The sequence below is a fragment of the Verticillium dahliae genome, genomic scaffold, assembly GCF_000150675.1.
Source record: "Verticillium dahliae VdLs.17 supercont1.34 genomic scaffold, whole genome shotgun sequence".
Lineage (NCBI taxonomy): Eukaryota > Fungi > Ascomycota > Sordariomycetes > Glomerellales > Plectosphaerellaceae > Verticillium > Verticillium dahliae.
The window spans coordinates 114411-126818 of record NW_009276964.1 but is presented as its reverse complement, the minus strand read 5'-3'; the positions used below and the strand labels follow the sequence as shown (position 1 = coordinate 126818).

Genomic DNA, 12408 nt, shown 5'->3' with positions numbered 1-12408 from the left:
CACCAGCAGGCGGTTCTGGTCGTCGAAGAGGAAGACGGAGAAGGCGCGGTGCAGGAGGCCCTTGTCGATGTTGGTCATGAGGTGGCCTGGCGTGCGAGTGCGTCGGTTAGCCAGAGCTGTCACGCGGTGGGTGGCAAGCGTGTGCGAACGAGGGACAGGACTGGGGGGCGCATACAGGCTTTCTTGCTGGCGTTGCCGATGGGCTTGTCGTTCTCGTCGAGCACGATGCAGACCTCGTCCATGAGGCGGATCTGCTCCTCATCGTGGCCGGAGAGGGCCTCGGTGCTCGTGTCAATGTCGGGGAACAGGCGCAGGATGGACTCGGCGGTGATGGGGTCCGCAGCCGTCGTGGTCGTGGTTGTGGTGGTCGACATGGCTGCTTGCTTCGGGGCAAAGCCGGTGGGCTTTCTGGACGAAAAGGCAGAGAGAGTCGAGGGGAGGGAGGGAAACACGCAATCGGCGAACAGCGGGTGGGCAGGCTTGTGATGCGCCTGCGGTGAGGAATTCGTCTTTAATCGAAAGGGGGAATAATAATAAGGTACAGTCTTGACATGGACAGCCAGGAGGGGTCGAGCCGTCCAATGTCACCCCCGCCCCGCGTTCAATGGCCCGCCGCCCCCGATTTTCCGTTTTTCAGCGCGTCGGACCCTGACGGTACCTTATCGCACTAGCCCCTCTCGACGGTTGACCCGATAAGAACCGAGCGGTCGGTGGAGCCTCGATACATCTTTGGTCAAGCAAAATGAGGAACATCAGGGGCAAGAGTCATCTTCAATCCCAATTATGCTCATTCGTAGTGCTACGGGATCGCGTACAAGAGGAGCAAACATGCACACATAACCATGTCAGATTCTTCTCCGTCACACTGGGCCATCACCCAGCGGCGTTGCGCCTCTCGGCCTCCCTCGCCGCCTTGTGCCAGTCGGTGAGATAGACAAACGTGTACTCAATCACAGAAACGCTAGAATTAGAAATTAGTCTTGTTCACATCATAATCACCAGAAAAGCAGGCAAACTCACAGCAGCAGGCCGATGGTGACGCCGAACCACAGGCCAGACAGCTTCCAGCCGAGCCCAAAGGCGGTGCCCAGCGACACGGGCAGCGCGATGAGGTAGTAGACGGAGATGCCGGCGTAGCCTCCGACGGAGGGGCGGCCGATGCCGCGCAGCAGGCCGTGGGCGCCGGTGCTGAGGCCGTCAAAGACCATCATGGCGGCGCAGATGGGCAGCACGGCGGCGACAATCTCCACGACCTCGTCGTCGTCGGTGAAGAGCAGCGGCAGGTGGTAGCGCAGGGAGCTGAAGAGGACAAAGTTGAAGACGCCCGAGGTGAGGGCGGCCAGGGTGGCGACGCGGCCCGTCGTCTTGGCGGCGTCGACGAGGCCGGCGCCGATGAGGTTGGCGATGCGGGTCGAGGCGGCAATGGAGATGGGGAAGGGGATCTGGTAGCTGATGGCCGTCAGGGTGACGAGCACGCTCTGGGCGGCGAGGTGGCTGGCGCCGAAGCGGCTCGAGAAGAGCGTCAGCACCTCAAAGGCCATGTACTCGGCCTGGATCATGATCATGCCCGGCAGCGCGAGCCACAGCATGGCGCCCCAGTTGCTGAAGGCGCGGCGGCTGAAGCCGCCCCAGCACTGGCGGCCGTCGACGAAGCGGACGTAGAGCAGCAGGCACAGCGGCAGCAGGTTCTGGGTCATGGTCGAGGCGATGGGTGCGCCGATGTAGCCGAGCTCCATGTGCCAGACGAGGAACCAGTTGATGAAGACGTTGAAGGGCGCGACGACGACGAGGACCCAGGTCGTCGCCTGGAAGAGGCCCTGCGCCTGCACGAAGCGCTTGCCGCCCTCGAAGCAGACAAAGGCGGGCCCGCCAAAGATGAGGACGCGCAGATACCGGCCGACGAGGCGCGCCGACTCGGGCTCGGGGATCATGAGGGCCAGCACGGCGTCCGAGTGGTACCACAGCACGGCGACGGGGACGAAGGCGAGCAGCAGGAAGAAGATCATGCGCTGCAGCTGCAGGCCGACGAGGTGGCGGTGGCCGGAGCCGTAGGCCTGGGCGCAGAGCGTGTCGAGCGAGGTGGCGAGGCCCTGGAAGGGCGCGTAGCAGGTGATGGTCGCCGTCATGGTGGCGAGGCTGACGGCGCCGAGCTCGAGGCGGCCGATGCGGCCGACGGTGAAGATGGACACGACGTTGATCGAGTACTGCAGCATAAAGGTGCCGATCAGGGGCAGAGCGTAGGAGATGATGGTCTTGGCCTCGCGCTGCCACGTCGTGCGCAGGGTGCCCGAGGCGACAGCCGCCTCCCATTGCTCCGTTAGGTTCTCGGGGCCGTCGGCGGTGGCGGCGGCGGCGGCAGCGGCGGCGTGTGAGCTGCTGCTGGCCGCTGCAGCTGGCGTGTCGGCGCCGACGAGCAGGGGCGTCGCTTCGTCTGGCGTCTGGACCGTGATCCGCGGTGTCTCTTCGTCGTCCTGCGTCTGCCGCGGCACCTTTGTGCTGAAGAGACGGCGGTACGCCCTGCGATAGAACGGCTCGTCTGGGCCCCGCGGCCTCTTGGGCGGCAGCACATGGTTGTCCCGCAACAAGCTCCTCTCGGCATCACGGCTCTGCTTCTTCTCGACACGCGTGAGAAATGGCGTGCTTTCGGGGTTCGTCTGCGGATTCATGACGGGCCTCGATGTGCCGTAGGCGACGCCGCTGGGTCGACGGTACAGCGTTGGCCCTTCGTCAGCGGACAAGTCGGTGTCCGAGTCGATGACATTGTCCATGGCGTCGTCGTCTTCAGACAGCTCGGCCAGATCGCGTGCGACGATATCCTCGGCGCGCGGGGTGCCGATCCAGGATGCTCCGCCAGTCCATGAGGAGGAAAAGGGATGTTCACGGCTCGAGGCCTTGGGCGGAATGGGACGGCCGTCGGCCATGGCTATGGCTGTCGAGGGGTCCACAGGAAGAGACAAATGACGTGAGTGGAACGCGGTGAAGCCCAAGGTTGGAGAGAGGGCGCAGGTGAAAGAGCGAGAGAGAAAAGGGGAGGCTGTAAGAGGTTCAGTTGTCAAGAGAGCATCATCAATGACTGAGGCTGGCAAGGCAAAAGCGAAGCAACTTGACACAAAGTTGAGACGACAGACGGGACGAGCAAGATGCAGAGCCCCCAGATAGGATGAGGATGGGCTGGTGTGAAGTCAACAGGTAAGATGAGAAGGAGGTCGGGCAAGCATTGAGTCAATAGATCTCGGGGAAGCACCCAAGGGCCAAGGCACCCCACGGCCCACGGCCCACGGCCTACGGGTGGTCCACCAGGCCATGCAGCTAGAGAGTCGGAGGTGAGCGACGATGTCGATGTTGGGTTTAGCTTCAGCCTGGGGCACTGGAAGGACTGGAAGGACTGGACCAGGCCTGGCACCGTTCGGCGGGGCATTGGGCGGCCCGTGACTAACGGCCCCAGACCAGACGGCCACCGTTTCTAACGTCCTTCTGTACTACAGTGGGGAGACAAAAAGAACGACGGATTGCCGTTATGGAAAAATACTGATTGAACTTTTAAAATACTATCATAAAATAAATAAAATAGCTATTCGTAATCTAAGTAGTAGACGCTATAGACGCAGTAAAGTTCTAATAGCATTATTAAAATCATTATTTATAGTAATCTATAGATCAAGTAACAGAGGTTAGAAAACTATGTGTTTTCGTGTGGGGACGGAAATCCGTCGTTTTGTTTGTCGCATGACTGTACCATGTCAAGCATGTACCCAAGTACACCAGTAGTAGTACGCCCGTCAATTGCAGTGAAGGCACTGCGTCAAAGGAGCCTCTTCATTTCATCAACAGACGATCCTTGAGGCCGGTGATCATCAAATGCACCGATGCACCAGATCCTCACTCGTTCGAGTGTCGCACCGAGTGAGAAGACCGAGTGAGAAGACCGAGTGAGAAGACCGAGTGAGAAGACCTCTACGTCTGAAACGAAACCCAAAGCCCGTCTCACGCCTTTCTTCTTGTCGACCCCTTGCTCCCTGCAGCGACAGCATCGTTCCTCGCATATGCATACCTATCTATGAGAGCTGTCGTTGTCTTGGGCTCAAGCAAGAGGCTGGTTTCTTCCAAAACTTTGTCAGTGTCTATCGTGGTGATCCAGACTCAGTGTTACCGTCATCTTTATAGATCCCGGGGCAGCTTTGGGAGAAAAGTTGGTGGCTTGCCCTGACAGCATGCTGGGCCGGCAGACTCCAAATCGAAGGCCGTGTTTCCGTTACGCGATGCGAGAAATCCGTGAGCGCCATGACGCACTATCATTCAGACATGGCCGCCAGCAGCTGTCTGAGACCTACTCCACCAAGACGAAGCTGCACTTGTCAGACAAATGCGTCAATCGGCCCAATGGCCAGTTGGAATAAGCACCTGATGAGCCCGTCGAAAGTCTGACTTTTCTCTATGCAAGATCGTGCCCGACATCTCATGTCCATGCTGGACCACCGGGGAGATTCATGCCGAACACGGCCCGGCTCGGGACGCCTCTCCATCGCGGGCTGGCTGACTTGAGACTGTTGGTCGAGCTTCCAATGTCTGAGCAACCCTGCCCTGGCGGCTGTTTCGCAACATGGAATCATTTACATACCCGCCCGCCGGGCTAGCCACACAGACGGAAAGACGCTGGATCATCATTTTGGAGAGCGACTGGCTGGGCTCAATCAGCGCAGACAGGGCTGTCAACACAGGACTTTCTGCCATGCCATAGGACGGGCTTACCAGGCAATGAAGCACGGGCGACACGGCATCACCACGACTGCCAGCCTCAATGAACGTCTATCATGGTCAATTGCCCTCGGCGCGGCTCTCTGTGTGAGGCGCAACCCGTCACAATTACATGTATTATACAGCATGTCGCGCCAGGGGACCCGCAAGATGCCCGGACCCCTTTGTCTCCCGCCAAAAACCAACCCGAATCATTCATCCAGCCCCCGTTGTCCCCTTGCAAAAGCCAGCTACTATTTGGCGCCCTCCCAGTCGGGGTTCTGTTTGTCCGGATTAGCGATTGTTTCTCTTGCGTGATTCGGGTCTGAGACCTAATAAACGGGGCTGTGCTTACCTTCTTGAGAATGACGAGACCCTCCAGCGTGCTGTTCAGGCTGATGTACTCCTCGTCTTCGAGCTCCGCCCGCTCGCCGTACGCCAGCACGACGGGCGTGCTCTGCGTCTGCCAGCCCGTGATCGTCTTGGGACGGCCGGCCTGGCCAACGACATCCACGGCCTGGCCGACGCGGACGTTGACCTTGAGAGGCTTGAGGTCCTCGCCCAGCGTAACCAGGAACCGGGGGTGCATGGCTGTCACCAGGAAGTAGAGCAGGTAGTGCGAGTCTGACGTGATGAATGACTTGGCATCGATCATGGCCACGAGCACCGCCAGGATACCACCAGCCGACACGCGTGACAGCACCTGCCTGTCGGTGTGGAAGGGATTGACTGACATGGTACCCTTGCCCATGTGCAAGAGACCCTGTGCGATGCGCACCATGAAGAGAGACTCCTGGTCGCGGTGGTAGAAGCTGGCGAGCTGTCGCAGGAGCTGCGCCAGTCTCGCGTTGTTCGTACCCGCTCCCAGGAGACCCATGGCGAAGATGGCATTGATCGCAACGTCGCTGTCATTGTCGTGGCTGTATCGTGAGAGGGTGTCGTAAATCTTCATTTGCGGGTTGCTCGGGCTGATGAGACCCAGCGCCAGGGGCACGGCGCGCCTAATGTTGGGCTCGCCGTAGTGCATCAGGTGTCCAAAGTGTCGCAGGACCATCTCCTGGCCGACATCCTCGCCCATGGCTACAAGCGCGATACCCAGAACAGCGTACGCTTGCGTGAGCTCGTCGCCCTTCTTCTCTTCGGCCTCCTCCATGTGCTCGTTGCAGATGTGCAGCAGCTCCTGAATCTTGAGGACGGCACCCGTGCCAGCCCAGGCGCAAATCTCGGCCAGGACAGCGGTAGGCTTGGACATGGGATGGTCGACAGCCTTGAGGGTCTCCAGGATAACGTCCACCTCCTCCTGGCGGCCGAAGAAGAGCAGGCCCAGGCCAAGGGCCATGAATCTGGTCCACTTGGAGGTGAGCTGTTCCCTGCGCTCATCGTCCAGCAGAGTGGTGACGATCGCCTCGCTGACCTCGGGGTTCGAAGATCCGACAAAGATCAGACCGCAAGACAGCGCGGCCATGGCAGAAATGCGCATCTCAACGGAGGAGTCGGTGATGATGGGAAGAAGAATCTCCAGCAGGTCCTCCTTATTGGAACCTGCGTAGGACAGACCGAGACCCATGAGGCAGGCGGTGGTGACCAGAGGGTTCGTATCCGGGTTCCTCAGCTTGTCATTGTCGCCGAGGAGGGCTAGAGCCGGCTCGCTGTCCAGGCGCACACCGGTGTTCGTAATGCCGATTGCCAGCATGGCGCCAGCCATGATTTCGGGCTCTTGTGCGTAGGTGTACTTGTCAATCTTATCGAGCGCATTCTCCACATCCCACTGAAGAAGAGTGCCCAACGAGGCAACCGTCGACATCATGCCGTCGCCCTTGGTCTTCCAGACCCAGCTCTCCTTGTCTTCCTCCACGAGCATCATCTTGTCGTTTCCGAAGCCAGCGTTGACGAAGCCGTTGACAAAGGCTGCTGCAAGGTTGTGTCGCGCAGAGTCGAGGTTCGTCATGCCGGCAACGCGGCTGCTCTCGAGGTGGCTCTTGTAGATGTCCTCTGTCGTCTTGGGCTCCAGAATGTTGAGCTCCTTACCAAGGGACTTGAAGTGCTCCGACAACTTAATGTTCGTGAGCGAGTCCTGAAGCTCCTGGTCATCGCCGACAATCTCGTCAGGAAGCTCGAGCATGATGCGCTGGCGCGCGACCAAGAAACCGAGCTGCTTCTTCAGTGCAGGGTCCTGCGCCTTGTCGAAATCGGCCTTGATGAGATCGATATCGTTCAGTCGAATGGCCAGCACCATGGCTTGCGTATACTGCTTGTACGTAATGTAGATATCATGGGCCGTCTTGAGGAAGAGCTCGTTGTCTGGGTACGTGAGGAGGTTGACCATGCTGACCATGTACAGGCACACGCGGGCATACGTGTTCTCGTCGACATAGTTGGGCAGCTGCTCGATAATCTCGAGCTCGCTCATGAGGTCGACGGCATCGGCCTCTCCGTTACTTTGCAAGAAGGTAGGCACGAGAATGAGGGCGAGATCGACCAGATCCTTCGTGTCCTCATCTGCGACTATGCGCTTGCCGTAGACCTCTCCAATCTCAAGAGCCAGGTGGCGCGAGTACTCGTGGCCCCATGAAATAATGTCTGACGATGGCGCGAGAAGTCGGTACTTCAGGGTGTCCTGTCTCTCTTCGTCTGAGAAGGTCATGCCGATCACGGAGAGGACATCGGCGAGAGAAGTCTTGTCGTCACCCTCTGGCCAGTCTTCTTGGAGCTTCGTCAAAGTCTCGTAGTGCGGTCGCAGGAACTTCAATGGTTTTGGTACGGCGGTCATGGAAGAAGTCGAAGTCTTGATAGATGTCTTCATGGCCTCGAGAGCCGGTTTGTAGAGGGTTGCATCGGATTCCTAGCCATCTCGTTAGTTGCGTGCGGGGCTACGCTGATGAAGAAGAGGTGGCCAGTGACATACAGTCAGGCGCTCAACCAGCATGTCAAGCTCGTTCTTCAGTTGCTGGTCCTCCTCACTGAGCTCCTCTGCCGCTACAAACAGGTCAGTCAGCCAACGCCCGCGTGGTCCCGTCACCGACTATCTTTGAGGTCTTACAGTCGATGATCTTGCCATCCTCCTTCTTGCCGTTCGCGGCAGGCTTGTCGCTCTTGGGTTCGTCAACGGCCTTGCCCTTGCCCTTGTCGGCGGCCGTGGGCTTCTCAGGATCCGGGGCCATGATGTTCAAATCTCGCGGTGGTTGTAGGGCGGGCAGGGATCGAACGAGGGGCGCAGGTGCGTAAGACTAGGTGCGAGGACTTTCCGAGCGCCGAGTCGCTCTGTGAAAGTCTGCTGGTTCGGGGGTATACGATGGTGGTGACGTGAGTTGTTGGTGTGAAGGCGAGCAAGGTGAGGAATGACGGTGGATGGTGATGATGGAAGGCAATGGAGCTTTCTCACTTTCTCAAGCTCCGTAACAACAGCTACTGCGTTACGCGAGCCTTGCCGCCTGCCATCGCTGGACCGTGCATTGGCAGGGAGCTGGAGAGTCAAAGTCACGTGTGTTTAGTCAGCACAGAAGGAGTACCCACCCGCCCCTCGGCAGGACCTGGATGGGTGCGCTTATCGATACCAGCCTGAACCCCCACCAACTTTTTTGTGACGCTGTGTGAGAGATGTCGTGGATGAGATTGCAGGTCGTTGTTCATCAGTTTATACAGGCACCGAGCCAAACTATTTTGATCAATCCAATCCTTGAGGCCACGCATCATGAAGCTTGATACCAAGGCACTGCGGTATCTTGCATCCGAGGACTGGAACGTCCTCGCTGCTGTTCGTCTCACCCCCCAGGACCCCTCCTTGCCATCTTGTCCGCCCAACTGACAGCAACTGCAGGTTGAGCGTGGGAGCCGAGACCACGAGCTCGTGCCGACATCCCTGATTGAGAAGTATGCTCGCGTAAAGGGCGGCGTCAACGGGGTTCACAGGTCCATCTCGGCCCTCGCCAAAGTTGGTCTCATTGCGCGTGTCAAGGAGGCCAAGTATGATGGGTACCGCTTCACATACGGCGGCTTCGACTACCTCGCCCTTCACGACCTCTCAAAACGCAAGGAGATTTACAGCGTCGGAAGCCGCGTCGGCGTAGGAAAAGAGAGCGACATTACCATGGTGGCAGACCACGAGGGTGTTCAGAAGATTCTCAAGATCCATCGCCTCGGCCGCATCTCGTTCAGGTCCGTCAAGACGAACCGAGACTATCTCAAGAACCGCCAGTCGGGGTCATGGCAATACCTGTCGCGACTGGCGGCCATGAAGGAGTTTGCGTTCATGAAGGTCCTCCGCGAAGAAGGGTTCCCGATCCCCGAGCCTATTGCGCAGTCCAGGCACACGGTTCTCATGGAGTTTGTCGACTCGACGCTGATGCGTCAAATCTCGGCGGTCCCCGACCCGGCGACGCTGTATGGCGACTTGATCGACCTCATCCTTCGATTCGCCAAGCACGGTCTCATCCACGGCGACTTTAACGAATTCAACCTCCTCATCAAGGAAGTGTCTTCGGTCGAGTTCACCGAGTCTGGCGAGGAGAAGGAGACGATCACCCTGGTGCCCATTGTCATTGACTTCCCGCAGATGGTCTCCATGGACCACGTCAACGCCGAGATGTACTTTGACCGCGACGTCAACTGCATCAAGCGCTTCTTCGAACGCAAGTTCGACTTTGTCAGCACAACGCCGGGGCCGTTCTTCAAGGATGCAAAGAAGACGCTGGGCAGGGACGGCGTGCGGCGATTGGACGCCGCTGCCGAAGCATCCGGCTTCACGAAGAAGATGGCCAAGGATCTCGAAAAGGCGATTCGCGAGCAGGAGACGCTCAAGGCACAGAATGGGGGTCAAGACGATGACAGCGATGACGACGACGACGACGAAGATGGCGACGAAGACGAGGAGGGGGAGGGTTTTGGCAACGAGGAGACAGAAGGCACAGCGACAGACGCAGCCGGCAACACACTCGAGCAAGACCGGACACCAGAGACCGAGGAGGTCGACGCGCAGAGGTTATCGAAGCTGGCGATTGCAGACGGAACGTAGGCCACGTCGGGCACCCAAGAAAAGAAAATGAAAAGCAAAAGTTACGAGTTCCACGCATCAACCCTGTTCCGCCCGGTGAACAACCCTGACCTAGGTGAAGGGTAAGACATCCGCATCGCCAGTCATCACTCGTCCGCCTCATCCTCCCTCGTCCCTGTTCCATCTGCATATGCAGCCCGAGGGCCGTCTGTTTGGCTCAGCAATTGCGGATCCGTGACGGCATCACCTGACTTCATGCATGCGATACGCGGCCACAAACGTCGGTGGTTCGTCCGCAGCCTTCCCCAACGCCGCCGGCGAGGCGCCTCGCACATTGGCGTCTGCGGACCCCCAACTTGGATTTCGGAGAGCATCAGTGCCACCTTTGCCCGGGGGGAGGGGGTTGACAAAGCTTGGAAAGATGGAATGTTCGTTGACTACCAATGTTCGTTGGCTACCACCCGATGGACACTGCCGAGCATCCAGCCTAGAGAATGACTCCCAGCGCACAACCATGTGCTCTGCCAGCGAGGCTACGGGACGGTACATCCGCGGCCTCGTCCCGTTGGCGGGAGAGGAGACCGACGCACGTCCAGCTCGACGCCTCACTCTGCCCATCTCTCCAGGCATGGGCTGCTACATCACACATATCCCACGGTGCCGCCTGCAGTGTCATGCTTGCCAGCCATGTCTCCCAGCCTGTCAGATCCCAGGGTCTCTGTCTCTCCGGTCCATCCTGCAGGAGGGGATCGCAGGGGTGGCCCGTCAATGGTCATGTTTCACCCGTACTTGTTCCCCTCTCCGTCGCCTTGTGACACGACCCCCAAGTACATAATGGATTGGTTAGGCTCGTCATTTCGCTTTCCTTTCACTTCTTACCATCTGTATTTCTCGAAGTCTGGATCCAAGAATAGTATAGATCATCGAGTGCTCCTCGCGGGCCTCCTCCATCTGCACACGTCAGTTGTGATATCAGCAACAGGATACACATTCAACTCAAAAATTCTCACGATAGTTCATTCCATCATACAGCTGCTGCCACCACCTCTACGTCATCGTCAGATCCGCTTGGACGAGTCACCAGTCCCTCCGGCCACCGCTCCACCACATCGCACATCGCACATCGCCACCGCCGAGGGCCTCAAAGCCTTGATGTCGGTTGACCTCCGCACAAGCCTGAACTGCCTGCGCCACCCATCCAGGTTCATGCCTGTCTCGAGAACGCAACTCTCTCGAGTCCACACAGGCGACAGTATACAGAATTTACCCAGTGAGACGACAATCCCCCCCTCCGCAGCGCCGTGCCTCAATGCTGACCACAGCGTCTGTTGCTCCCTCGCAAGACGCAAGTCTCCTGACCGCCTAAGCCGCCGCCATGGAGACGCCCCTGAGCAAATCCAGCCTCGCGACCCTCGTCGCCGAGCCGCGGCCGTCGCTCGTGCCCCCGCGCTGGGAGGACACGGTGCGCGCCGTGGCCGTGGCCGAGAGCAAGCAGGCCGGCCTGTCGCTGGCGCACTCGTTCGCGTCCGACGCGTCGAGCCGCTACCTCCTCGACGTCGACGACATGGCGGCCCGCTCGGCCGAGCACAAGTGGAAGCTCCACGTCGACATGATGACGTACATCACGACGGCGCACGCCCTCGACGGCCTCGTCACGACCATTGGGCCGGACCACGAAGCCGTCGCACTGTGGTGGGTCAGCCCTCGTGGGTGCTGGAAAGCAACACAACGCGGCCAAGGAGAAGGCTGACGAAGACAGGGTCCCGCCCGGCAAGGACACGGACGGCTGGCTGAACCTCTTCCGCTCGGGCCTCTGGCGGCTCGCCTACCGGCTGACGCCCGAGGCGCGGAGGCGGTACAACGACGACTTCCTGCCGCTGCTGCACGACGCCAAGGCCGAGGTCATGGGCGCGCGCGACGGCGAGTGCTACTACCTCGTGTACATTGGCACCAAGCCGAACGCCCGCAAGAGGGGGTACGCGGGCAAGCTGCTCGACGACATGATTGCGCGGGTGAGTTTTGGCCGGTTCTCGTCAGGCGGGCAGCAGTGAAGGCCCTGGAGAAGCCATGAAGCGAATTAGCGCCGTTTGACTGACAGCGCGCAGGCCGACGCCGAGGGCCGTCCCATGTATCTCGAGTCGAGCTCGCCGGATAATAATGCCTACTACGCCAAGTTTGGCTTTGAATTCAAAAAGGACATTTACCTTCGGGGCAGCGGCGCGCCTGTGCCGCTTTCCATCATGGTGCGGGAGCCGCAGCTGGTGAAGCAGAAGCCGGTGTACGCTGCCGTCAAGGTCCAGATGAACCGCCTGCGCTAGATGGTCCGGCGGCTTTCGTTTCGTTTGATGTTTTGGTCTGTGTTTTATGTAGTGTGCCTCTGGATTGATGCGTCTGCTGCGCGGTCTCTTGTCACGTTCGTTCCTGTTGCTGTGCATGGCGTTGGATTTGGCACCGTCATTACTGCGAAACACTGTTGCTGGAACAGCTCGGTTGGTCATTAGTCTAGGCTTGGCCAGCTAAGGCCTTTCATTCATTCAGGTCATATCGAATGCTATCGCCCCCAGCTCAAAACATGATCAAAAATTGTCATCCATACCGGTCCACGCTGCAGGCATCTTTCCACCCAAGCAGCACCATGCCGGCATTCCGCCGTGCTAACAGCATGCTCAGGTCATGCTCAGGTC

The 12408-nt window shown here is 59.0% G+C and overlaps 5 protein-coding genes across 5 annotated transcripts; 2 read left to right on the top strand and 3 right to left on the bottom strand.

Moving 5' to 3' along the window:
* Positions 1 to 119: 119 nt before the first annotated feature.
* On the bottom strand, positions 120 to 374 carry VDAG_10274 (isopentenyl-diphosphate Delta-isomerase; the record flags this gene model as incomplete). Its single annotated transcript, XM_009659891.1, has 1 exon — positions 120 to 374. The coding sequence occupies one exon, from the start codon at positions 372 to 374 to the stop codon at positions 120 to 122; it is 255 nt and encodes an 84-aa protein (XP_009658186.1).
* Positions 375 to 873: 499 nt separating this feature from the next.
* VDAG_10273 (uncharacterized protein) lies at positions 874 to 2921 on the bottom strand (the record flags this gene model as incomplete). Its single annotated transcript, XM_009659890.1, has 2 exons — positions 874 to 961; positions 1021 to 2921. The coding sequence occupies 2 exons, from the start codon at positions 2919 to 2921 to the stop codon at positions 874 to 876; spliced, it is 1989 nt and encodes a 662-aa protein (XP_009658185.1).
* Positions 2922 to 4988: 2067 nt separating this feature from the next.
* VDAG_10272 (26S proteasome regulatory subunit rpn-1) lies at positions 4989 to 7895 on the bottom strand (the record flags this gene model as incomplete). Its single annotated transcript, XM_009659889.1, has 4 exons — positions 4989 to 5015; positions 5090 to 7576; positions 7640 to 7710; positions 7775 to 7895. The coding sequence occupies 4 exons, from the start codon at positions 7893 to 7895 to the stop codon at positions 4989 to 4991; spliced, it is 2706 nt and encodes a 901-aa protein (XP_009658184.1).
* A 530-nt stretch (positions 7896 to 8425) lies between these two features.
* Positions 8426 to 9745, top strand: VDAG_10271 (serine/threonine-protein kinase RIO2; the record flags this gene model as incomplete). The annotated part of the gene is made up of 2 exons (XM_009659888.1): positions 8426 to 8488; positions 8552 to 9745. The coding sequence occupies 2 exons, from the start codon at positions 8426 to 8428 to the stop codon at positions 9743 to 9745; spliced, it is 1257 nt and encodes a 418-aa protein (XP_009658183.1).
* An 883-nt stretch (positions 9746 to 10628) lies between these two features.
* VDAG_10270 (uncharacterized protein) lies at positions 10629 to 12042 on the top strand (the record flags this gene model as incomplete). Its single annotated transcript, XM_009659887.1, has 4 exons — positions 10629 to 10994; positions 11068 to 11416; positions 11484 to 11736; positions 11830 to 12042. Exons 2-4 carry the CDS (start codon positions 11100 to 11102, stop codon positions 12040 to 12042), a joined length of 783 nt encoding a protein of 260 aa, XP_009658182.1. The 5' UTR covers positions 10629 to 10994; positions 11068 to 11099.
* Between the last annotated feature and the right edge of the window lie 366 nt (positions 12043 to 12408).